This window comes from Rhinolophus ferrumequinum, chromosome 14, assembly GCF_004115265.2.
Source record: "Rhinolophus ferrumequinum isolate MPI-CBG mRhiFer1 chromosome 14, mRhiFer1_v1.p, whole genome shotgun sequence".
Lineage (NCBI taxonomy): Eukaryota > Metazoa > Chordata > Mammalia > Chiroptera > Rhinolophidae > Rhinolophus > Rhinolophus ferrumequinum.
The window spans coordinates 13,293,653-13,320,446 of NC_046297.1; the positions used below are offsets into that span (position 1 = coordinate 13,293,653).

Consider the following 26,794-nt stretch of genomic DNA (forward strand, 5'->3'; position numbering starts at 1 on the left):
TCAATGTTCAATGCTGCATCAGTTTTTAATTCTTATCTCATACTTTTTTAATAAAAATATATAAATAATGTATAAAATGTTGCTGGTCTATACTAAGATTCTTTAGAAAGATAATTTCATTGTGCATATACCTTCGATAAAATACCATAAAGGTACTATTACATAAGATGTGTTTGCATTTGTGACTGCTACAAGCATAACTTATTTATAGACTAGACACATTATTGGAAAATTTCCTGTAGGATCTTGTAGAGGTCAAATCATTTTCCCTTCGTTTTCATTTTAAAATCAGCTTTTTAAACATAGGGATAAATAAACTGCAAGATATAAAAATCTCAGTAAAAAAATGTAGAAAAATTTTAAAAGTAATATTTTAAAGGAACATTGAAATTTGCAAGTAGTATTTGTAGGTTTTAAAGTAATTGATAAATGGGTCCTAGCCTTTAATGCTGAACCAAACATAAAAATATTCATTAGGATCTTTATTGCCTGTTTGCTGAATTTTTAAATTTCATTTCTCAAAATCATTAAAATGTACACATAGTATGAAATTCAAAAAGTGCAGAGAGATATATAAAGGATGAAAAATAAGTTTTCCCATTACCTAGTCACTTGTTTTTTACCCCTTAGGCAAACACTTATTATTTCTAGCAAATTCTTTCAGAGCGGGTTCATGCACTTATATAGGGCATATGTTTTGCTTTAAAAATTTCCCCATGTGTCTACTTTAAATGGAGGCTTTGACCGGACCTCTATCCCAAATCTTTTAATATCCCAACTTTTAGCTATTTGTTCGGAAAGGCTATTACTTGTAATTGGAAAGAGCTATATATACATTTATGAAACTTTTTCATAAAATCAAGTTTGGGTGGTTCCTTGTTTGGTATTTATCATATTGTTTGTACTGTTTCGTATTTAAGATTTTCTCAAAAAAAAAAATTAAACTCAGCCCCAGATGAAGCACTTTCACACCTCTTTGATGCTCCGAATATTCTTATGAGACAGACAACTAGATACTATCATCCCCATTTGAAAAATCTGTAATCTGAGTTTTAGAAAGCTCATAGAATGGCAAAGCTGGGGTTTGACTCAGTCTTTTGGGGCCTTCAGCCCATTTCTCTGCCCTGTATTGCTGGTGCATCCAAGCCTGAAATAGAACCAGCGCCCTGACTGACAGTGTGGTCGTCTGCCCGTGACTCCGTGGCTGCCGCTGCTCTGTGGCTTATACTGAGCAGAATCCCTGAATGTCTGATGGTTTATTGCCCAGTGGGAGTGTTAGCACTTACAACTCTGCGCTTGTTGATTTTTACTGTAGTCGCTGCAAGTTGTTGGTAGTGAATAGTCCCTGCATTCTTTTTTATCTAAATATTAAGTTCCACTAAGGGATTGTTTTCATAATTCATGATTTCTCTAAATGCTTATTTTCACTTAGTTTTCTGTAAATTTGGTTTGCCTATATTTATCACTTTAGTGTCATTAGGCAGGCACTTGGTCTGAATTCTATTGAGGTTTTTATTTTGTATTTTATTTAAAAGATACATAAATTCTGGAAGAGAAAATTAATGACTTGAAATATTCACTAGAACTTAATATTTCTAGTTTGGGTTTTCAAACCAGAAGGATTCCTTCTATTTTTTAATAGGCAGCACAGTGGTTTTCTTTTTTGTTAGAACTTTTATGAGTGCACGGGGAAGCTAATTACAAATATTCTAAAATTAATATTGTTTTAAATTAATAAGTCATTGACATTCAGCCATTCGATTTAGGCTTGTTTCTTATCAGTCACACTTAAATCATTTCTTATCTCCTTGGTCATCTTGGGTAAATCACTTCAGGTGATTAATGTAGATGTAGGTAAAACTGCTTTGTAAATTGTAAAATGTTACACAAATATATATTTTTTGTTTATTAGACTTGTTTCTATTCAAGTGCTTTTGGTGAGCTACTCAACAATTTTCATCATCTTAGAAAATATTTGTCAAGGATCTCAATATCGTTGGTGTACCAAATATTCAACAAACAGTTTCAGTCCATTGGAATTTTTTATTCCTAGTTTTAATTCACTTATCATGGAAAAATTATTTAAATGCATTAGAGAACTTAAATTACATGTTATCTTTGGCCAGAGATCAAGGTCTAAGTTAAAAAGTGGTTCAGTGTCTTTCTGTTACAAGTAATTAAAAAATTTTTTAAATGTAAAATTAAATTTGGAAATTCTAGATTTGAGTTATTTGTAAGCTGTCTATGGTTCATATGTCTAGTTTTCATTTGGATACAGTCATTCCCTATTAGTTGGCTTTTACTGTTTTACTGTAGAAACATCTTTTCACCTTTATTCTGAAAGTTTGAGTGACAGACCATTGAGAGCAATAATGACAGAATGACTGCAGTCAGAAGTTTGCACTCCTTTTTGACACGTCCTCTAGAACCATATTATCAAATGGGGATCTGTTGGCTTTGCCGGGGCAGGAATATTGGCTTTTGAATGAAAATCTGTTTTTTCCTTTTCATCTTTCAGAAACTAGCCATACCAATTTAGCTCTATGACAAGAAAACGTTTATTTGAAATTTGGCAGGAAAATTGGTAATCTATATGACCGTTCAACAACTTCCATCATACATGCTTGTGGTTTATTTATTTATTTATTTATTGGCTTAGTAAAAAATTAATCACTATTTTTGCCAATAATTTTGAAAGTAATGGATTCTACTAAAAGTGCATATAAAGTACATTTACCTCAGAGAAAATTTCCGTAGTTTAGTTTATGGGCTTGTTTCCTTTTAGAGAATACTGGAAAGTAAAACTGAGTTTAGCTTAGGGGAAAAATGGTTACAAATACATAATAAACTTTCTAAACGTAAAATAATACTAAGTATTGTATCAGTAACTGTGACAGTTTTCACTGTAAACTATGGAGATAAGTAAAACCTTATAGTATACAAATACTCATTTAACTTTCACCTTAGTGTTGAATCACATGTTACTGTGCATTTCACCTTTTCCAACATTGTTAAAGTTTTTAAGAATATCAGAACTTAGGTACTTTCATCAACTCTCAATCATTTTAGTACCTGGGGACATTCATTAATTCATGTTAGTGAATATTCACTGTACAATTAACTTGATCCCAGCTGAATATTTGTCCCCATTGCATCTTTTGCTTCCATAAAATAAGAAAAGGGAGGTGCAGGCAGTGACAGCAGCAGCATGAGGAAGAGTTACATCTTTTTTGGGTGTTTTTCTGGGCACTAAAAAGTAACTTAAAGTGGTATTTTGTTTTAAATTACTTTCTACTTCAATAGAAATCAGTTTATATATGATTTAGTCATAATTTTGCAGACTAATTATGTAGAGGACCTCCACATTCTGAGGCTAAGTACAGTATAAGGTGGTTGGTTGGGCGACAAGTCCTAGCTGCATTTTATCAAGCAATATACCTCTCTTACACCGTCTGGTTTCCTTATCCAGATGCTCAAAATACACGAGAACTTTCCATGTTCCTGCAGTGCTTTGTGTTTCTCAGTTAGCTCTCTCTCCCATTTGTTACGCCAGGGAGTTATTTCAAACCCCAATCTCCTCAAGCCTCCTGAACTCTTTCTGTTGCAGTTTATCTACTGCTGTATAATAAACCACCTAAGAGTTAGTGGTGTAACACAGGGACCATTTTATTTGGCTCACAGACTCTCTGTATGTCAGGAATTCGGATGGGCCGTGTTGCTGCTCCAGTGACTGGGGCCTCAGCTGGGAAAACTCACAAAGCTGGGGGGACGTGAAGGGCTGGGAACGGAATCCCCTCTGGAGGTTCTGCACTCATGTCTGGTGCCTGGGCTGTGAGGACTGGACAGCGGGCTCAGCTGGGATTGTTGGCTGAACCACTTCCATGTGACCTCCGTGGGCTTGGGCTTCCCACATCGGGCCATTCGGTTCCAAGAGTGGGCGTCTGGAGACTCAGCATTCCAGGAGAATCAGGCAGCGGCTCCTTGGCCCTTTCTGACCTAATTTTGGCAGTTGTCCACTGTCATTTCCACTGCATTCTGTTGGTTATAAGGAATCTCTGAGGACAGCCCAGATTCAAGGGGAGGGGAATTAGATCCTGTCTCTCGGTGGAGTTGTGGCAAGGGCGTGTGGAACAGGAAATAACATAGTGACCAGTGTGGGAATCACAGCCTGCCACACTATGGCAATCTTCAAATTTATATGTTTTAGTGCCTGCTGGATATTGCCACTTGAATGTTCCAGTCCCTTAAAATAAAAATGACCAAACTTACCTCTTCTTCACACCTGCCTTTCCCCCCCTACCCTCCTTGCCCAGTGAGAAAACGGCATTTTGTGTCTACGTTAATGGTACCTCGATTACCCAGTTATGCAAGCTAGGTCTCCTCTTCTTGCTAACACCCTCTCCTCTTCCCCTAGATAAATGAGAATTTTCATTCTTTTTCCTCCCAGATGTCCATGGAATTTACATTTACTAACCCCTATTGTCATAGCTTTAATTTAAGCCATTCTCTCTTCCTTAGATTACTGTAACATTCTGTTTAACTCCTGTATTTTCATTTAATCCTTAACTGTATGAAATGGGATTCTAAAGTTATATGACTGGATTTGAAAATGGAAACCTAGCAGAATATATACATCCAAAGGAATGTTAATTTTTCAAAGTAATCCCTTACATTTATGCAATATTTTATAAATGTTTAAAATTGCTTTCACGTGTATAGTCATAGTTGACCTAAATTGCTGTTCTTAATTGATCCTATATCGTCTTTATCGTTTGGGTTACAAGCTTCTTTGAGACTCTATTGAGAGCTATGACTTTTTCTAAAACAGTGCTTGCACACGCAAGGTGAGATGGTTCACGGAAGCACTGAAGTTAAGAACTTTTTTAGTCACATACCATTCTTCATACTTGGCTCTAAGCCACTTGTGATTAATTGGTGGTTAGAATCTGACTCCCTTTCTAGAGATTTTTTCCTTCTTTGAGAGTCATTTAAAAGAAGAAAGTGGTCAAGAAAGAACTGCAAACAATGAATTCCACAAATATTTTGAATACTTGCAGCATTATGATAATTTATTGACATATATAGCCTCCCATACTTACCATTTTAGAGAAGATAACACTTGGGATGTGTAAATTCTAATGTGTTTATTAGAAACTCTTCATTTGACTTTAAGGTCTTAAGATTTCCGTTTAGTTTGCATTGAGTAAATGCAGCTGCTCTGCAGACTATGCTATAATATAAAAAATATAAAACGAAATGATGTCATGAGAGATAGATAAATCATTTGTAGGCATAGATAGCAGAATTTGTTGAATTGTATAAGTACTATTTTGAAGTTTATATTTGTACTGTAGTCGGGGAAAAGACAGCGGCTGAGCAAGTTGATGGTAAAAATAATGAAAGGGAATATTTCATGTACTTAGGAAATCAGATACGTTACCTGTACTCAGTTATTTTTCAAATAAATCACTCTTTCGTATTCATTAAACAAATCCTGTGCCTTATCACCTTAGTTCCAGTTATTTGATATACCTGAAAGGAATAATATGTCTGTTTCTTTCAAAATATTTTAAAAGCTATACTGTGTTAATACACAATAACCCATTTTCTCCAATTTTAACCTTTCCTTCTATATATAATATAGTAGTTTCTAAGGTTTATAAAAAGGTTATAAAAATAGTTCCGAAGGGATGGAGGGAGTCAATGGCAAGAGAGAAAATAATTCCTGAATTTTAATAAGGTTTTTTCAAGGGCTATGACTGTACAGTTGGAAAACCTAAGTATCTTTAACAAACAAATCCAGCATCTGATTTTTATCTTACTTGAGTCCAAGAGTGATGGCTTTTCTTATCACATCAAATATTGGATATTTGCATAGTCTAGTGTTGCAGAGCGATGTCAAAAATATTTTGCCATTTTTGTAGTTATCCTTGTCATGATTCCGACTTTAACAGGAAAGTATTTCACAATTAAGCACTATGTGGTTTTTCATTTGAGTATGCCGTTTCTTAATTTGATGCTTTGTTTTTTCTTCTGATTTTTTTTTAACAATTGAGAATTTATTACTTCTTGATTCTACTGTTGAAGCAAACTATTTCTAAGCTCTAATTCGTTAAAATAGGCAGTTTTCTCAAAGGTTGTGTTACTGGACATTGATTATATGTTAAGAAAATTGAAAGGGAATTCCTTTTTAGCACAGGGTTAAATGCTAGCCTGAGAAGTCGGAGAGGTATACAATAAATGGTTGTGGACAGTTGCTGAAACCCAACTGTTTTCCCCTCCTTTCTTTTAACCATTCTATAGCGATGCTTATGAAACCTGTTAGGAGGGTATCAGAATCCCTTGAAGCCTTGTTAAAACACAGATTAGTACAGGGTAATTTGAAACATCAGAAACATTGAGACTTAGTGTTATATTTCTATAACACTAAAAAAAAAAAAGAACTTACCAAATCAGTTTAAACAGTGCTTGCCTTCTTGTCTAACTTAAAATATGGAGATAGGTAGATATAAATAAATAAACAACATAGAACCATCAGAATTAGAGAAACATTATATTCAATATATCTTGTGTTTGGTAGGTTTTATTAGACTATTTAAATACACATATATTAAAAAATAATGGAATTATTGGGGCGGCTGGTTATCTCAGTTGCTTAGAGTGCTGTGCTCTTAACAAGTTTGCCAGTTCGATCCACACATGGGCCACTGTGAGCTGTGCCCTCCACAACTAGATTGAAACAACTCCTTGATTGGAGCTGATGGGTCCTGGAAAAACACACTTAAAAAAATTAGTTAAAAACAATAATGGAATCATAGGATAGAATGGTTCAGAGTTTATAAGATCCTTTGAACCATAATGTTTTAGAAGAAAGGTCAGCAAACCTTTTCTGTGAAGGGCTTTGCAGGCCAAGAAGAAAAATGTTATAGAGATACTTACATACCAAGAGAAAACAAATTTACACAAAGTTTTTATTAACGCAGTTCACAATAATAATAAGCAAGTAACAATTTTATAATCCTGTAATGAGAAGAATGGAATTGTTTTAGGGGGGATAACATTACTCTTTTTTGGGCTTCAAAATTAATGTTCTGTATCATCAAGTTGCAGATGTTCAGCTGTGAAAACTGTTCTTAAACTCATGGGCTATGCAAAAACGGGGTGGCCTGGCTTTGGGATGTGAGCCATAGTTGGTAACCCATGTTTTAGAATATAGGCATACTTCATTTTATTGTGCTACACGAATGTTGCATTTTTTAAAACTGAAGGCAAAGCCCTCCACCAACAAAAAAAAAATTACAATTTGCTTTGTTGCGATAACTCACGTTTTTGATGGTCTGGAAGTGAATCTGCAATATCTGAGGTATAAGGGACCTTTGCAGTAATCTAGTCGTTAGTGAGGTGAGGATTGTTTCTCAGGTTATGTAGTGACAGGTGGTGTCAAAACACAGAGCTCTTTACGATGTTATACTTCCTCCGGTATTCTTAACTAGTGTATTATTCACTTAACCAGAAGACCCTATTCTCTGTAAATGGAAATTCACCTTACACAAAAACTGCTGCCTCCTCCCTCCCTTCGTCTACCTCACATCCTTTTTTCTACCTTATCTGATTTTCAGCAATACTCCAGCTTCTTAAATAATAATGATGCAACATAATAATGAAGAATACTGTTTTAAATTTTTTTATGAAGATTTGTGACACTTAATAAATATACCATTGGTCCCTCATCTGTACTGTATTTTAAAAAGTGATTTAAATTGTTTTAATAACCTGTATTGGTAAACTATACGACTTTAGTAGCTATATGCCGGTCAGACATTGTGACTTTTTATTAAGTATTATAGTATTTTAAATACTACAGATGATATTTTTACGTTTGTTCCCCTTCCACTCTTATTACCAGTAAAATGGAAAAAGGTTTGGTCCACAGAGAAATAGACTGAAATACCAGATATCAAGTACTTGGCACAGAGTAGGTAATGAATAAATTGTATATCTATGATTTGACAGAGTCACTTTATAAAGGACTTACTAGGTTGGGCAAAAGTAACTGCTGTTTAAAAAGTTAAAAAAACTGCAAAAACTACAATTACTTTTGCACCAACCTAATAATACAGTCTGGTACGTGGAACGTGCTCAGTACGTGATAGTTTTTAATAATTATTAAACTTAGAGCCGACTTGTTTATAATACCCAAATTTAACACATTTCTCTCAATATTCAGAGATCAGTTTGAACAGTGCTTGCCTTATATACCTTATAATATGGAGATAGATAAATAAATAATATAACACCATCTGAATTAGCAGAGAAACATTACATTCAGTGGAGATCTTGTGACGCTTATGTAGTATAATGGTTAAAAAGCCAGGATCTGGAGTTAGATTACCTAGTTGTGAAACCTGATTAGCCACACACCCAAGTCATGCAGCCCTTGGGCAAGTTATTTAACCTCTGTGCCTCAATCTCCTAATCTTTAAAAGGAAGATATGATAGTACGTTTTACATGTACTAACACAGTTAAGCCACATAGGGTTGTTACGAGGCTTAACTGTGTTAGTACACGTAGACTGTAATAGTGCTTGGCCATGCTAAGTTCTCAACTACTGCCTGCAAAAATATTAAAAATATTAATTATTTACATTTGAATACTTCTCTTCCACATTTCAAGCAAATTCCCCAATCTATCAATTAAATTTAAGACTCTTCCATTATAGAGAGGATTGATCTAATTTACCTCATCTCTTACAAACATTGAAGGGAAAATTTCCCATTAAATTATACAGGTGTATTTTACACCGTCTTGTATAGTCATAAGTAGGAAAATTGGTTAAATATTAATTATATACATGGTCAGGAAGTTATAGTTTTGGTCTAATCAAATCCTTGAAATAGTCACAAAAATGGTGCATTGAGGTTTTTTTTCCCTCACCCAACATGTGCCTTATGTTTTATGACTTGAATATAGCATACCTAATATTCTGTTCTTAATATTAATTCTTCTTGTTAATGTAAATAGTCACTTGACCAGAAAAACTACTTTGAGAAAAGGAAATGATTTGGGAATTAGTAAGCTGCAATTGTACTTGTTTTTATTGTTAATATATAATTGTCTAGTTTTATAAAATTGTATTATTTGTGTACATTAATACATTCAGCTGCAACAGAATGTTAGTACCTAATTGTTTTTTGAATTTGCATGTTTCCCAATTTGTTATAGAAATTACAAATTAGTTTACGAAACCTGTAACCAAATTACTTAATCTTTCTCTTGTCAAGTTTTCTAATATATGCTTTTTCCCCCCCCAGAGGAAATAAAAGCAGAAACTGAAAAACAGAGGTTAGTGGGGTTTCTTTTCTTTAGTAAAAATAATTTTGAAACTTGTCACTCTTGGCCAAGATAATATAGTCATCTATCTATATTTTAGCGTGGCAGATTTTTTGCATGTGATCTTGGTAATAAAATCAATTTAAAAAATAGTATTTAAGAAATTGTAAACCTACTTATAAATACAAAACGATCTCATAAATAAGTATATAAGGGATACAAAAACATCTTATAAATAAATATATAAGGGAATTTCTGAAATACCATAACATGCTTTAAAGTGTTTGCTTAGATTTTGATTCGTATTTAGAAAGATTAATAAGTAGTAATCTAAATTACTTTATATAACATAATTACTTTAATTTCTTTTATTTTTCTTGCATTTAGTCACACTAGCTTTTGACTTATAGCAAATCACTTCTCATGAAATAAGGGAAGATAAAGATTGGTTTAGCAAGGTTCTTTTTAGAACTGAAATTCTGCCTTTTTATGAGTTTATCATCAATATGATAAATGTGGCACTTTAATCAGGCTCTTCTTTTTCATTTAGTCCTCCTCATGGAGAAGCAAAAGCTGGATCAAGCACCCTTCCACCAGTGAAATCAAAGACAAATTTTATTGAAGCGGACAAGTACTTCTTACCCTTTGAATTGGCATGCCAATCCAAATGTCCCCGCATAGTTAGTACATCTCTAGATTGTTTACAGGTACGTATAAGACAGTGTGAACTAAATACCGTCTAATTTGAATGTTTCTAAACATTACTCATGATTGATGATTAGACATTTTCCGTGAAGCCCTTTAATACTGTTTTTGATAAGAAATGGTTACTTATATTAAACAGAGACAGTAATAGTTGCAAAAAAATTAGTTTAAGGGTAACAAAAATCATTAGTTAGCTTAGTGAATCACAAAATCTTTACTAAGTTTTATCAATAATGAAAGTGTTGATTTTTTTTCTTTTTCCATCAGTGAAATGCAAAAACCATAATAACTTTTAATCTGCTGCTGACTTTACATACATCGTTATTTGCAAATGATTTTATTAAATGGCTGCTATTTTATATAAATTACCATATTTTATACAGTATTATTGACAGCTTAATATTTATATTCACTGTTGGACGATAGCTCTGACCTTCACTTACTTATGTTAGGAAAATTCCTTAAGTTGTACTTACACATGCACACATGGATCGTTCTACATATTTGTAAAGCAAACATCCAGATAAGAGATGTCCTTCTCTTTTCAGGTGTTTTTACTGTTTGGGGATTATACCTATTTAATAATTTAATGATTAAGAGAAGACTGTATCCTTATGATTTTTAAATTTTATTTATTAATTTTTTTATGATTTGTTTTTAAGATAGGTTAAGGATAAGTTCGTTTGATTTGTGACCATGTTTTCCTTGAAAAATTAAATTATAATAAACTAAGGCCTTTCAGGGCTATACTAGTAATGATAAATGAACAAATCCATGAATTATTGCAGCCAGTGTATGGAAATTGGGTTTTCTGCAAATACACAGATCTAATTGGGAAAGAAATTTTCGGTCATTAAATGAGTTAAGATAGCTTCCACAAAAGCAGTGTCATTCATGTTTAAAAGGAAAGCAGTAAGCTATTAGATGGAATAGTAAGCTATTCTAACTCATCAGAGACAAGTTGTAAGGCCTGGCTTTCTCAGCGTATTGCCTAATGGTTTTGTTGTAGTGATTCTGTTTTTGTGGTTATAACAGTGTAAATAATTTCACATGTTTATAGCGATTTAAGCTTTCTTCAGGAAAAGTTGGTAGAGCTTTGGCTTTGATTATACTTTAATGTAGTTACGTAAAAATGTTAATACATATTCAATTATATATTGTAATTTTGATGTATATTTAATTAGTATACATATGAGGTAGCTTAATTAGGATCTTTATTTTCTTTCTCCATTTCAGAAACTTATTGCTTATGGGCACTTGACTGGCAATGCTCCAGATAGTACCACACCAGGCAAAAAATTAATTGATAGAATTATTGAAACAATTTGTGGCTGCTTCCAAGGTCCTCAAACAGACGAAGGAGTTCAGTTGCAAATAATAAAGGTAATGAATTATATAAAGTGAATTTATTTATAATCTACATTTTTTAAACCTTGATAATATTTGGAAAGGTCATTTCATGTCCTTCCCCGGTATAACAGAGGTGGCTCGGGTGCTTTTTAGACCCCATATGAAGGCATTTTGTTGTTGAATGCCAAGAGCTCATTAGAAGAAGACTGTATTTCCAAGTCTTTTATTTTAAAGATCCTAAGTTAGGCTTGGGCCTCTAGAGTCTTCCGGAGTTTTTCAGTTTACGTGTTGTATCTTTAGAGCTTTATGGTCCCATATGAAGGCTCCGTGACCCCTCTAGTTTTTTCTGTATTTGGACCCCTTGTAGTCTGCCCTCTAGACCAGGCTTCACCACCATGTGGACTACTTGTGCACGGCCTGGCCTGATTCCCTTCCACCTATTCACCTGCTGAACCTGCTCAGATAAACCCTGTCCTCGGTTTGTGCTGTGATGGTCCTGGATGATTAACTCCCTTAAAAAAAACCACTCAGTTATGTTTTCAGTCTTGTTGTAAATGTTAAATTCTTAATGTTACTGCTAATGGTAATGGCGCCGTGTTTATATATCAGTATACTTTTCTTGTACTAATAGTGCTTTTGAATGGTTTACATGGATAAAGTGTTGCTTCATGTGTGAATATGGCCCTTCTGAGCCTTTCAGTTTCATAGTCACAAGTCATATAGTATCTTTATTCTAAAAACACTGTCCGGTCAGCTTGGCCTATCGTTTACATTTTTATGTCAGTCAGGTTTATCTAGCATCTACTCATTGCTGACTCTGCATAGCATTGTACAACATAAAAGGACAAAAGAATGAGTTCTTGCTTTGGGAAATTGCAAGTAACCTAATGTGAGAAAATTCAGAAACTAAAGTTACTCACTTTAAGGATTCATCTTAGGATTATTTTAAATGCTTTATTCTAAAACATTTGTAAACATCTTTACCAATAACAACAATAGCACATTTATTGAGTCCAGTCTATAAAAAAGATCTCAGAAAAATTTGGAATAAGACACAGTATATATCCTCCAAAGTGGATGATTTAGTTCAACTGATACATCATATGAAGCATTATCTGTGCTCCACTATGAGAGTTTTAATGTTTTGCATTTTAATAAACTAATACTAAGTGAAACTTGGGTTTCAACTTGGGTTGAAACAAATGAATGAATGGTTTTCTAGCGTTCTGAGTTTGGGAGGATTATGTGAAAACCTGCCAGAATGAGGAAAACAAAATATTTTAACAGTTGATGATACATTCAAGGCAGGTAGGAATTTTGGTAGTGTATACTGAAAATTCTGTTAGTGTATACCTGAAAGTTGTAATGGTGTCTGGAAGTTTTCATTCTAATACAGTAATATTCATATTTTTGTGCTGAAACTCTGGATGGAGAAAATTGCTTTAACTTTTTTTTTTTTTTTAAGGCTTTACTTACTGCAGTAACATCTCAACACATAGAAATTCATGAAGGAACTGTATTGCAAGCTGTGAGAACATGTTACAATATCTATCTAGCAAGCAAAAATCTCATCAATCAGACAACAGCCAAAGCTACTCTTACTCAGATGCTAAATGTTATCTTTGCACGCATGGAAAACCAAGCTGTAAGTATTAAAAAAGAGATATTGTGCGGAATACCATGGGCATCAAGTACAGAAAAGAGTTACAGGAATTTATAATGAAATCTCTTGTGTCTATAGAGAGGAATATCTTTCGTTTATAGTTCTACTTATTGGAGATATGTGGTGTTTTGTTTTGAGGTTTACTGACTTGTTTGACTTTGGATAAAAATATTTTTAGTTCACAAATAGAATTTGAACAATGTTGATTTCCATCATCCTCATGGAAGTTTTTATGAATTGATACTTTTATTCGCTCAAGCTTAGATGAGTATAATGGAGATATAAAACAACCTAATTTGATCTATTCCAGTATATATTCATTGAGCCTTTGAAAAATTACAAAATATATACCTGTATATATTTGGGGGGTAAGAGATCAGCTAGAGAATCATTTTTTAAAATTGTCTAGGTCTTCATAATTAAAAACCAACTTCTTTTTATTTTGAACTGATTTTAAACTTACAGAAAAGTTGCAAGAATATTACAGAGAGATCCCCTTTACCCTGTTTTTCTTCATGCCAGCATCTTACATAATCATTTTACAATGATCTGAAGCAGGCGTTAACATGGTTATGATACCATTAAGTCAGTTACAAACCTTACTTGAATTTTACCAATTTTCTAGCTAATGTCTCTTTCTCTGTGTGAGCATCTGATCCAGGATCCCATCTTGCACTTAATATTCATTTAGTTGTTATGTCTTAGTCTTCTCCAGTTTTTGACAATTTCTCAGTCCTGATCAGTTCTTTTGTTGAATCTCCCTCTCTGTTGGCGTTGTCTGATGTTTTCTCATGATTAGAAGGAGGTGGTCCATTTCGGGCTAGGATGCCTCTGACGCAGTGCTGTGCCCTTTTCAGTGCATCATGCCAGGAACGTACCGTGTTGGTATGTCTTATTCCTGGTGTTGTTAACCTGGGTTACTTGGTGAAGGTGCTGTCTACCAGGTTCTTCCACTGTCAGGTTGCTAGTTATTCTCTTGCAGTTAATAGATATCTTGGGAGAGAGATTGTAAAACTATGCAGATATCCTGTTTGCTTCTCATTCTCCCCCACCCCCAATTTAACTTTCTGTGAGTGGGTCTTGTTGGCAATAGTTATTTCTGGTGTTTCCCTAATGGTGCTTGGGTTTCTCTCCTCTGTATTTATTAACCACATTTATTTTCCTTCTTTCCTAATTCAGACTTTTTATATCTGTATTCATAGCTATTTATTACTTACTCTGTTGGTTATAATCCAATACTATCATTATTTTGCCCATGTTATTCCTGATTTGGCCTTGTGTCCTTTTGACAAGCTCCGATCTTTTTTGGAGCACCTGCTTACTTTGTGGAATCTCAAGATGTTGCAGGTTCATTTTGAATTTTCTCTGCTTCAGCCCTGGAGTCACCCACTTCAGCAGGGAGCCCTGGCTCCTTTGATTGGAGAATGGTGAGTTCATTGCCGCTGAGATGTTGCCGCTCCCCGCAGACAAAGCTCGGAAATACATACTCTCACCTCACCTCCCTGCCCTCTACTCCCCACACACCTGTATGTGACTATCTGTGTATATGAAAAACCAGGTGTTCATACTGATACTTGTGATTCCAGCCCAACATTACAGGGTTCATTTCAGCCTGCTCCCTTTATTTGTAACTTCCGCTCTCTAAATAGTGGGAAATATGGCTTTCATTTTCTATGATACATTATTTGTTCAGTTCTATTATACACACGAAGTAGTTTTATAATTGCTAACCCTAACCCCTGTGAGAGGCAAATTTGCTAAGTGGATTACAACATTTATATTTAGTTCTTTTGTCTTTAGCCTTATAGTGTTCACTCCAAACACTGTTTCCCAAAGGGACTTAGGTTAGTTCTTGTTCACACTTTTCAGTGAGATGATGTTACTGCTTTGTAATACAATTACACGTATGTTTTACTGCCTGTTCCCCATTTCAGCACCCCTCACATTCTGGTTGCTTTAATTGTGAATTTAGTTTTTGAGTATGTCAAACATTATGATTTGAGAGTGAGAGCTACATAAAAGGTATACTCAGAAGTACCACTCCCTCCTGGGTCCTACCACTTCATTCCTCCCAGCCCCTACCCTTTGGATATAACTAATTGCTTTTGTTTCTAGTTTATCGTTCTGCCTTTCTTTAGCACTAATGAGCAGATAAAGGTATGGTTTCATGTATCACTTTTCTTACACAAAAGGTAGCATACTGTATTAGTTATCACTGCATAACAGATTACCCCAGCTGGGTGCTTGTGTCTTGAATTCACATGAGATTGCAGTTGGCTGAGTGGATCACAGTGTCAGCTGGGCTAGTTATTTAGAGGCTTTACTGGGCTACAGAATAGCTTCCAGGCTCATTCATTCGGCTGTTGGTGAAACGCCTCCATTCTTCACTATCTGCTGGCCAGAAAGGCCCGAGTTTCCCACCATGTGGGTCTCGTAGGGCTGCTTACAACATGGCAGCTGGCTCCTGTCAGGGCAGATATCAGAGAGCAACAAGACAGAAGCTGCAGTGTCTACCTTATGATGGGAAGTGGTTACCCAGACCTTCTTTGGTACAGTGTGGCAGGGGACTGTACACGGAAGTGAAAATTGAGAGGTAGAGATCATTGGTGGCCATCTCAAAGGCTGGCTGCCACACGTGCTCTGGATAGTCTTTTGTACTTTGCTCTTTCACTTAGCAGTGTACCTTGCCAAGTATTCCATATCAGTCCTTAGAGATCTCCCTCATTGTTTTTTACAGATGCATGGTACTTACTCTAGGATGTACTGTAGTCTCTGTTCAGTCACTGTCCTATGTTTAACATTGAATTATTTCTATATTTTGCATCCACAAATAATAGTTCTGCTTTTTTAAAGAAGTGAATGAATGGGGGAGATGAACCTTGAACAGATTATCACACAAATAAATACATAATTGTGATAAAGGCTGTGAACACATTTCATGTCATGAAAGATAGTTAGTTCTGCACTATGGATAATTATAGAAAAGTAGGAAAGGGGGAGAGAGAAAAATAAAAGGGGGGTTGTACAGACTGATTTAACTTACACATTTGCTAAAATTCTAAGCTAGAAGTCTAATTCATTTACCTATAGTACTGATAGCCTTTCTCCTGCCCCCCCCCCCAGTAAAACTATAAAATGTTCAGTTCTAAGATTATTTCAAAGGAGAAAATGCTATTTTTTTTCTCTAGAATGTGGTTCTCAACTGGAGGAGGGTTTTGTCCCTGAAGCCACATTTGAGACACTTTGGATTGTCATGTCTGGGGTGTGCTGGCATAGACTGGCTAGAGCATAGGGGTCTTGCTAAACACCTGCAGTGCATGGGACAGCACTCCCTCCCCCCCCACACAAAGTATTTCCCAAGTCAGAATGTCAAAGTACCGGTGTTGATAAACCCGACTCTAGAAAGTATGGAAAGGTATAGAAAATGTTTAAATGGATTTTTTCATAGAGTAACATTTCTGTTTTAAGAATATTTCTAGAGTTTCTACAACTCTGGAATACGTAGAAAAAGCTAGAATTGGACACCTTGCTTGTATGTGATTCCAAAGCCTGAGCTTCCCCCACTGAACCATGGTGCAGATGGCTGAAGTCAGGCTAAGGGTGGGATTGGATTACAAGTCATAGGTTCCCTGCTGTTAATTTGGAAATTGACTTCCTCATGAATGGGCTAAAGTATAGGTCTGAGAATTTTGTTCTGGTTCTAGCTTTACAGCTAGTCGTGCCAGTCAGTTTCCTTATCTGTAAAATAAGGGATTTAGACCATGTAGACTACTATAAGGTTCTCTGTACCTTTCGGGCATTAAAGTCTTTGAATTCAAATTTATTTATAAATTTATATAATTAGTTTGGTATTTCCACTTAAGTTGGACTATTACTAGGGAATATGAAATGTTTGTATTTGACACCGTAAAATATTTGTGAGAATCATTCTTATTAGGTCATGAGGACCAAAAGAGATGTGTCTAAAAGCAGTAAAATACTAAAAAAATGAAACCTTGTGATCCTGATTTTTACTGTTTTTAGCATCTTATAAGTGATCCAGTTTTACAGGTGGTATTATATACATAATAATGAGTGGTCTCCTAAAATAAAACTAGTGTTTGTAGATAGAGTTTTTTTTGTTAGCTGACTGGGCAGAGAGACATTTAAGTACTCGTTGGAATTTTATGTATTAAATGTAATTTTATTATTCTAATTAAAAGACGTTTGACAAGGTGACATGAGAACATAGTATAGATGGGTATACACTAAAAAGTTTCCTTCCTAACCCTCAACCCCTATAGGTAACCGTTACTACTGGTTTCTTACGTATCTTTCTAGATTTGTTTCTGTATGTATAAGTAAAAATGTGTGTGTGTGTGTGTGTGTGTGTGTGTATTTTATTCCCCCATCGACTTTTCCTTCTCCCTTAGTGAAACTTACTTGATTTCTAGTAAATCCACTATTGGCAACAATCCAGTTATTATTCTGAGGCTATTAAAAAGTATTTGTTTTTAAATTTTGTCTTGTGTGGATAATACATTTATGTCATTCAAACTCCAGAAATGCATAGTGAACGGAGGCTATATAGTGCAAGACTTCCATCTCTGGTCTGTGTACCAGTTTCCATTTCCCTAAGAAGTAACCATTGTTAAATTGTTTCGGTGTGTCTTGCTGTATTTTATGTTCTTCCTTTCTGATGGACTACAGATTGTTAGCCTAGAGACAAAGTGGCACTTTATATAAAGCACTTATACTTTAGTGTAACATTATCCCTTCAAATTTTAAACACTTATTTTACGAATACCGGAAATTGTTCTATTTCTTTCCAGTTGCAGGAAGCCAAACACATGGAGAAAGAAAGGCAGCGGCACCAGCAGCACCTGCTGCAGTCTCCCGTCAGCCACCACGAGCCTGAGTCGCCTCCCCTTAGATACCTGCCACCTCAGACCGTTGATCACTTACCCCAAGACCACGAAGGAGACCTTGATCCTCATACAAATGATGTGGATAAAAGCCTTCAGGACGACACCGAACCTGAAAACGGATCTGATATTTCCAGTGCAGAAAATGAACAGACTGAAGCTGATCAGGCAACTGCAGCCGAAAGTAATCTTTTTTTGAGAAGGGGTTGTGGGGGTGGGGGTGGGGGGCTATGTGTTTTAAGGATGAGTGTCGGAATGCATTTTGGGTTAAGACATGTGGAAAGAGTAATGTGACTTAATGGCTGTTAGACACAGTGTGGTAATTGTGGACTTTCTCTGTTCTAGGTGGTAAAGTTAATTTCACTTCAACCCACAAGACATCTGTTAGAGACACTATGCATTCATTAGAATCTCAGCAGTATGCTATATAGACTTGTTCTGGAGGAGATACGTGTTACTAAAGGGGGTGATGAATGTGTTAGCATGTTATATAGGAACTTCAGTTTTCTTAAAATTAATTTCACAATAAAGGAAACCTCTTTGTTTAGTTTTCCAGAATGTGACTGAAAATTTTAGGAAATCATATTATTCAGAAAATATTATGGTCCAACAAGTACTGAAATTAAATGTAAATAGAAATCTTTTAAGTAACCACCTAACATACAAAAATATTTTTGTATTGAGATGTTCTCTGACAGTATTTTTTCTAAGTAAATTTATTTATAAGAAAAGGTTACAAGATTATAAAAATTAAATTACATTGATTTATTTTACAAATTTGTTTCCCTAAAAATAGTCACATGAAGTCATTTTCGCCCCAAACATTCTCAGATTTAGCTGTTCTATAAAACTGGTTGTTCCCTTAGGTTGGTGTCAGAAAATGATGGAAATTCTGTTGCCAGTGCAGTGTGGTTGTGCAAAACGGGCATGGTTAGGACTCAGTTACATTATTTCATCTGAATTCTGTGTTTTTACTTCACTTTGAAGAAACACTTACATATTTTCAGCTTTTGATGCTTTTTTTTTAACCACATCTTTTCTGTAACCTAATAGTGGCATGAACAGCAGCAGTGACATGAATGGATGTTTTTTACTATGTTTAATAGTACTTTACTCTTTATTTTAAAAGGGATAATTTTGATAAACCAAGCATTCACAGTACTCAAGTTAATATGAATCTATACTGCTTATATGATTTACATTTCTCTAGCCTGCTCTTGCCAACATTTCCCTTATTTTCACTGTAAGTTTATAAAGGGGCTGATTGAAAGGGCTAATCTCTAATAAAGCTGTAACTTTATTTATTCCTTCATTTCTTCATCCATGCATTCAGCAAACATTTGTTAAGCATACTCTGTCCTAGGTACTGTGCTAGGACTCAGGGTTAGAAAGCTGATGGAGGTACAGCCTTTGCTCTTAGGGTGTATAAATGAGGTATAATGTGATAAATATCCTGAAAGTGGCATGTACAATGTAATTCTGAGGAGAATTAGGGAAAACCTTTGTAGAGAAAGTGATGATGTTTTTGCTGAATGTTCTTAGATAGGGGTTAGGTATTGGCTAGGTAGAAAATTTAAGAAATTTTCGGCAGAAGAAACAACATGGGTTGAGACCCAAAGAATGAAAGCACCTACTGTATTGTGTATGAGGTACCACTGTAGGTACCTTACAGGAAACAGAATTATAAATAACACATCATTCACGGAGGCATAGTAGTGATGATTTTGGCTTTAAGGGTGTTTTTCTCCCAACAGCTGATATAAATGAAATTTCTACCTGAAAACCGTGGTTAAGAGTACATGGTCTGGAGTTAGATTCCTTGCTTTGAGTCATGTCTCTGTCACTAACTAGCTGTGTGACTTTGGACATAATAATTCTCGTCATTTCCTATGTGAAATAAATGAATTAATCTATTTCTGTCAGGTGATTTATATGAGAACTGAATTCTTGATTCACCAGTCATTTGTGCACGTTTTTAATTGTGTTGAAACCCTAATTTTCAGACTAGCTAATTTTAACCAACTAAAGCACAGAAATACAAAGCTTTAGAATTGTGGAAATATTATCTGTCAAGACATATGTTTCTACTCCGCAGAAGACTCTAAATGCTGTTGTATTTGAATTTTTTTTTTTTTTTTTAAATAAAGTAGGGTTACTGATTTGACATGCTTGCTTATCAAGTTTCCCCTGTGGCACTCACTCAGTATTATGTGGAATGCAGCAACAAGTAGATTGGGATTAGTGAACAGAAGAGAGGACAGGCTTCGGGAAGCCAGGATTATAAATCCTGATCCTTCATAGTGGTGGGGGTGGCGTAGGGGTGCGGTAGGGGTGGGGTAGTGGTGTAGACAGCATCACGATCGGCTGATACGCAGTCTCGTGCCATTTGGTGTAGGCAGTGGTTCTCAGAACAGGGTCCCGGCTCCCAAAGCCTCTGAAAGTACTAATTGAACCTTCCTGATAGATTTTCAGCATTTCAAAAAACCCAGTGGAAACCCTATTTTTATCTACAGTAGTCTATACAAGCTAACTGGAATGCCAAGTTTTATCAGTTTCTTTTATGCTGTTCAGAAGTTCTGATTGGCAGTTATGTCTGTTTTAATTCATGTTAAATTGGAGAATGAGTTCTTTCTCATTTATTGAATTTCATTTTACGTTGGATATGTAGATTCTATTGGTGAACAAATAGGAAGGACTGGAGGGCACTGGTGGGGGCCCAGATGGCCCCCTCGCTGCTTCTTCAAGGACCTCACTGTATGAGAGCACAGTGATGAGCCTAATTAATCAAAATAAGCTTTAGTTCTTTTAATACATTATTTGGTGTGAGACATGTTAGAAATGTTTCATTCAAAATACTTTTAAAAGTTTTGATTCTCACAGGAATAATCTAGAAATTTCACTTAAGTTGTGTAATTTAATAGTTTGTCAAATGAATTATTGTTGAAATTGACTTGAATTTATAAAATATTTTAAAATTTGGTTTGGTTATAAATTTTGAAGGTTTAACATGTAATTGCATATAGTATCATTTATTTGAATTTTTGTCTTTTATTCATCTTTAAGAAAGTTTTTATTACGAATGTTTAGTAAGAGTTTCCAAAATAAAATACTGTGTTCTTGAATTTTTTTCTTTTTAAAGCATTATCTAAAAATGATATATTATATGATGGAGAACATCATGACTGTGAGGAAAAGCCGCAAGACATCGTACAGAGCATTGTAGAAGGAATGGTGAACATCATTGTTGGAGGTAGTTTATTTCTCTGGACATTGGTATATTCTTCCTTACTGTGTTTCATCTGACTGTGGAGACTTTTTATAATGTGTGGGTTAAAAACGGCAAAAATATAAGCTGTTTCTCAAATTAGTGAATGTGTGTAGAAAATATATTTAAATATCTCCGATTGTAGTAGAGTACTCCTTTTCCCCCCAGCTTCAGTTATAGTCTTATATAAAATCCACTATTCCCTACCCAATTAAAAAATGGTTAATGCCATTAAATTTTTTGATCTTACGTTTGATGGTAGAGGGGCAGGGGTATATTCTCCATCCTCCTAAATGTGTTAAACTTTATAAATTATAAAATGTTTCAGTTGATTTGGTTTTGAGTATTTCACATCTTTGTTGGGAAAAAACCATGATTTCTTACACCTTCTTTATCGTGACCAAGTCGTAAGTAATATAGAACCAGTTCCTGTCTTACGAATTGTATTATAAAAATGTCTTAAAGTTTGTTAGGAATTGCACTCACATTTTCCTAAATAGTATTATTATACATAGTGTTAGATTTGAGACCAGTCCGCTGAAGCTTATTTAATTGTGGTGTCTTGCACAGGACTAAGCATATACTATCTTGCTACATACACGTGTAGAAGTATAATTGAATGATAGGTTCATATCATATTTTCTAGGTTCATATCATATTTTGTAGGAATTCCTCCAAGATTTTGGTCCATTGATCATATCCTCCTTAGTTTTCCAGTGTTACTAAAGATTTTGTCTCTTGTTTATATTTTTCCTACTTATTTCAGTGGGATTTGTCAAAGAAGAAGGTAAATTAGTGGGCTCAATTCATCACTTTGAAAACAGAAGTCTGCATTCATGTTTAGGGGACAATTAGAGGAGAAAAAGTACTGACTAATAATATCTATTACCGTGTTTCCCCCCCAAAATAAAACCTAGCCGGACCATCAGCTCTAATGCGTGTTTTGGAGCAAAAATTATTATAAGACCCGGGCTTATATTGTATTTATATTTATATTATATTATATCATATTATATTATATCTGTCTTATGGTAAAATAATACCGGGTATTATATTAATTTTTGGTAAAATAATACCGGGTATTATATTAATTTTTGGTAAAATAATACCGGGTATTATATTAATTTTTGCTCCAAAAGACGCATTAGAGCTGATGGTCTGGCTAGGTCTTATTTTCGGAAACACGGTAAGTACTTCTCTGTGTATCCCAAATGATTTTATGTGCATTACTTGCATTTATCCCTCCCCAAACATTGGGATGTTTAGGTACTGATACTATTTCTTTTTTTCCCAAATGAGAAAATTTGGGCACTGAGAGATTAAGTTGTAGGATCTCTCCTACAAGGTAAAATGAAGATTTCAAATCAAGAATGCCTGGGCTTCAGAGCCTGAAAATAAAATCAGAATGTTTTCATTTCCTTTGAGAAATTTCCTAAGAAGCGAAGAAGGAAAGTATTATTGATTATTCCTTTCAGTAATTTGACAGAAAGAGGGAGAAAAATGAACTAGGGATGTATTATTGATGATTCCTTTCAGTAATTTGACAGAAAGAGGGAGAAAAATGAACTGTAGCTGAGGTGTGGCAAGAGTTGAAGGAAAATTTTTTTGTTTTAAGCGTGAAAAGTTTTGAATATGTTTGTTGAGTAATGGGGAAAATCCAGTCATGTAATGGGGAAGATCCAGACATGTGCTTGCAATTGAAAATGTCATATTACAAGAAAATACTCAGGGAGAAGGATACTACTGACGGCAAGAAAGATGGATTTGAGGGTGAATTAATGGTTCAACTTAGAAATGAGAGGGAAGAAATGTTTTTTCCCTAAAATGAGAGGGTAGAAAAAGATTATAGTTGATGTCAAGCTACTTTGCAGTGGGGCAAGGGAGAGTGAGGAAGCCTACTCTTAACTAAGTAGAAGGTGAAAGTTGATTGTTAAGGGAAGGTGGAGGAGGGACTATGGAGGAGAGGTAATCGGATGCAGAGAAAGTGCTTTGGGGAATTTTTATCAGTTTGCAATAATCATTATTAAATTTTTTCTGACTTATTCCAGAGACTTATTTGTAAATATAGGCATTCTTTATATATGTAAGATATATACGTATGTATGTATATATGTATATAGCATGTCAAAAATTAGCATATTAAAGCTTCAGAAGGTCCACTGGGGAAGCAAGTATTTTGTGTAATACGAAGTTACTCGAATATATTTTATCAGTGAATATCTTTTGCACGTACCACTTGTTAATTGCAAAACATACTTTGGAATTAACCCAGTTTAATCTACGCAGGGTGTTCTCATTTGGAGAGCAGAAAGCACTTTCAGAGTAGGGACACCAGATACAGTCCTTTCATTACTTCAATCAACCTGATTGGGTACATGTTATCAGTTATCAACAAAATTAATAATAGCTACCACGTAATGAGAACCAGTTGTGTTCTTTGTGTAGTGTGTGTGATTCCTCATAGACTCTATCTTTGTTGCTGATGATGAAACTGAGGCAAAGAAAGATGAAATAACCCAGTTAAATAAGTAGTGGAGACATGATTGAAACACACATCTTTCATATTCTAAAATTTGTGCTCCTTATAATACAGTGTATTTCCCTCATGCCAGCTTATAGTTTTCTTTTAATTGGTAGGGTGAAAGGAGCAGTTTCCTGCTAGATAGCTACTGAGTTATGTTCACAGACATGTATGTGTTTTCTTGTTTAAAGTTACATACATTACACCTTAGAGCAGTCCTGAAACTTGGTATTTTTTGCATTATCTATGTTCTACCAAAAGTTACTTATTTCTGTTTATATTAATTACAAGTATGATGACTTAGAGTGACATACTGAAAAAGATTAGGGGTATAGGCCATTATTTCCATAGCTATGTTCTAAAAAACATGTTATAAGAGGTATTAATGGTATTCTAAAAAAGGGAGAGAACTCATGGTAAAATAAATTTGAAAATACTGTCTATTGTATATCCCCTTTGGAGAGCTCAACGCATATAGCAAATAAAAGGCTCAAATAAAGAAACCTATTTCACAGCATTTCTCTCTTATTTGATAATGGAATATTTTTTCGAGGAATTTCTATTGCCATCTTAAGGCATTAGCATTCATTAGAACCCAGTTTAGTAAATGCTAATATAGACTAAAATTAAGCTTCTGTTTTGGCACATGCTGGTTAGCCTTTCATCAGCTGAATGTTTCATTGCTAGAGCTACTTAAGGATCATATTTGGGTGTATTCCAAATGCATATTTACTTACTCGTAAGTATGCTAACCTTTAAATCGTGCCAACACATGTTACTTCACGTTGCTTTTCTGCCACTGTTCCATTTTAAATACTCCATGCCTTTCAGTATACTTCAGTTAAGTCAGATATATTTGCATGTTTTTTATTACCGTTTTAGATACGGGAGAAAGAACTACTATAAATGCAAGTACAGATGGCAACAGTGGAACTATGGAGGATGGTAGCGACAGTGAAAATATTCAAGCAAATGGAATTCCAGGAACACCAATTTCTGTTGCATATACACCGTCCTTACCTGACGATAGATTGTCTGTCTCTTCCAATGATACTCAGGTATAAATGGGGGTGGGAAAATGCTGTTACTCTTACAGATTTATACCAGCACCTTGTGATGAATGTATCCAGTTGATAATACTGGCTGATTTCAGTTTGGGGAAATAAAACTCTTGGGTTTTGTTTTCTCATTGGTATAAATCAAAGCAGTTTATTTCCTTAATAAATTGATAGCTAAATTTCCAACTCTACAGTTTTTTATCTGTATTCATATCTTCCCTACACCCTCCCCATTGAAATTAAATTTAAAAAGAAAATTCTTACCTCATATTCATAGGATAATTCTGGTATCATGGGATGAGAAAAAACTTTTAGAAATCTACGTCCTCCTCATCTTTCCTGTCCCACATTTTGTGGGTTTTTATCCTTTTTAGATAAGGGATTTATTTGTACGCTAAATCATTGCCCCATACATAGCTGTAAGTTTTCGTGGCCTTGTTGACTTTCATCAGTTAATACTTTTAAACATTGTTTTGGTAGTCTTCATCGTCTCGTGTCTGTCTGCACAGAGTGGATAAAAAGTAAAATCGGACAAAGGCATGAAACAGCCAGTGACAGGAAGTGGAAAGCGTAGTTTAGGCTGTGGATGAGGTATCTTGTCAGGGCATGATCTACTTTTTGTTAGTAGTAATGTGAATTGGGTACATTTTAAGAGTTTATTTGGTGGCAGAAAGGGAATATTTTAAAGTAATGCATTTTTAAGGTATTAATTGTTGGGGATAGGGGTGGGATGTCAAATTAAAGAAAAACAATGTGGCAAATTCCTCATCTGGTTTCCCTTCCAATAGAACCCCACCTATTATTGAATTGAATAAAATATATGAAGGCTGAAATAATGTTACACTGGCAAATATCTTAATTACATGGTATTGTTAACTTGTTTAGGAATCTGGAAATTCTTCAGGACCTTCACCTGGTGCTAAGTTTTCCCACATTTTACAAAAGGATGCCTTTCTAGTATTCAGGTCGTTGTGTAAACTGTCAATGAAACCACTGTCAGATGGACCGCCAGATCCAAAGTAAGTCATTAGCTGTTCTGCCTGACAAATACGGTTTTTGAAGCTCGAAACTTACTCTAAGGTCGTCTTTGGATTTTCTTTTGTTGTTCTTGTTCTGTAGGATCCTCAAGAATATATTTTAGGATTATTTTATTTTTTAAAAATAACGAGTTCCAAAACTACTAGAGTAGATACCTTACACTATTTCCCAAACATACTGACAGCATTATAAATTGTATCTGGTACATAGTAGGTGCTCAGTAAATATTGAATGATTGAATGAATTCTTATTTCAGAGTTTTAAGTCACTTTGGAGCTAATGTAGCCCTGTTACATGTAGCCTCATGCTAGGCTTCTGAAAGCTACCAGTTGAGAGGTAATAAAACCTAAGAGAAAGAAATCTTCATTCATAATGAAACATAATACATATTCATTAATGACTTGAAATGCCCTAAGATAATACCTTTCTCCATGGGGAACAGGAAATACTTTGACATAGGAGTCACTTGTCTGATTCCCATCACACATGGTTTAAATCATAGGAAAGTACCATTTTTGTAAGTCATAAATCATCAGATACCTTTCATTTCATATGATTCAAGTGTAACTAATTCCTGTTTGAGATTGATTTTGGAAATTATTAAAGAGGAATGCCTTTCTGGTGTTGCAGCATGATTTATTATAGCATGACAATTTCAGGAGAACTTTCTAGAGAAAGAAACTTCGGAGAAGGCCTGAGTGACTGTCAGTAAGGGATATTGAAATAAGGGGAAATGTAAGCAATACTACTTCATTTAAAGAAACTCTGGAGGTCTGTTGGTTAGCCAAGTTGGTTAGAGCTTGGTGCTACCTTAGCAACAAGTTTGCCAGTTCAATCCTGGCATGGGCCACTGTGAGCTGTGCCCTCCACAACTAGATTGAAACAACTTCTTGACCTGGAGCTGATGGATCCTGGAAAAACACACTTAAAATAAAATAAAAAGTTTAAAAAAAAAATTC

At 34.8% G+C, this 26,794-nt stretch overlaps 1 protein-coding gene across 1 annotated transcript in view; it reads left to right on the forward strand.

Moving 5' to 3' along the window:
* The window catches only part of ARFGEF1 (ADP ribosylation factor guanine nucleotide exchange factor 1), a 103,823-nt gene that overhangs the window by 24,682 nt on the left and 52,347 nt on the right, over positions 1–26,794 (forward strand). Inside the window, exons 2-9 of the mRNA XM_033126707.1 lie at positions 9,313–9,343; positions 9,882–10,038; positions 11,273–11,419; positions 12,852–13,031; positions 17,861–18,137; positions 21,093–21,203; positions 24,622–24,797; positions 25,683–25,816. Of these exons, the coding sequence (XP_032982598.1) occupies positions 9,313–9,343; positions 9,882–10,038; positions 11,273–11,419; positions 12,852–13,031; positions 17,861–18,137; positions 21,093–21,203; positions 24,622–24,797; positions 25,683–25,816 (1,213 nt within the window). The remainder of the gene's footprint in view (positions 1–9,312; positions 9,344–9,881; positions 10,039–11,272; positions 11,420–12,851; positions 13,032–17,860; positions 18,138–21,092; positions 21,204–24,621; positions 24,798–25,682; positions 25,817–26,794) is intronic.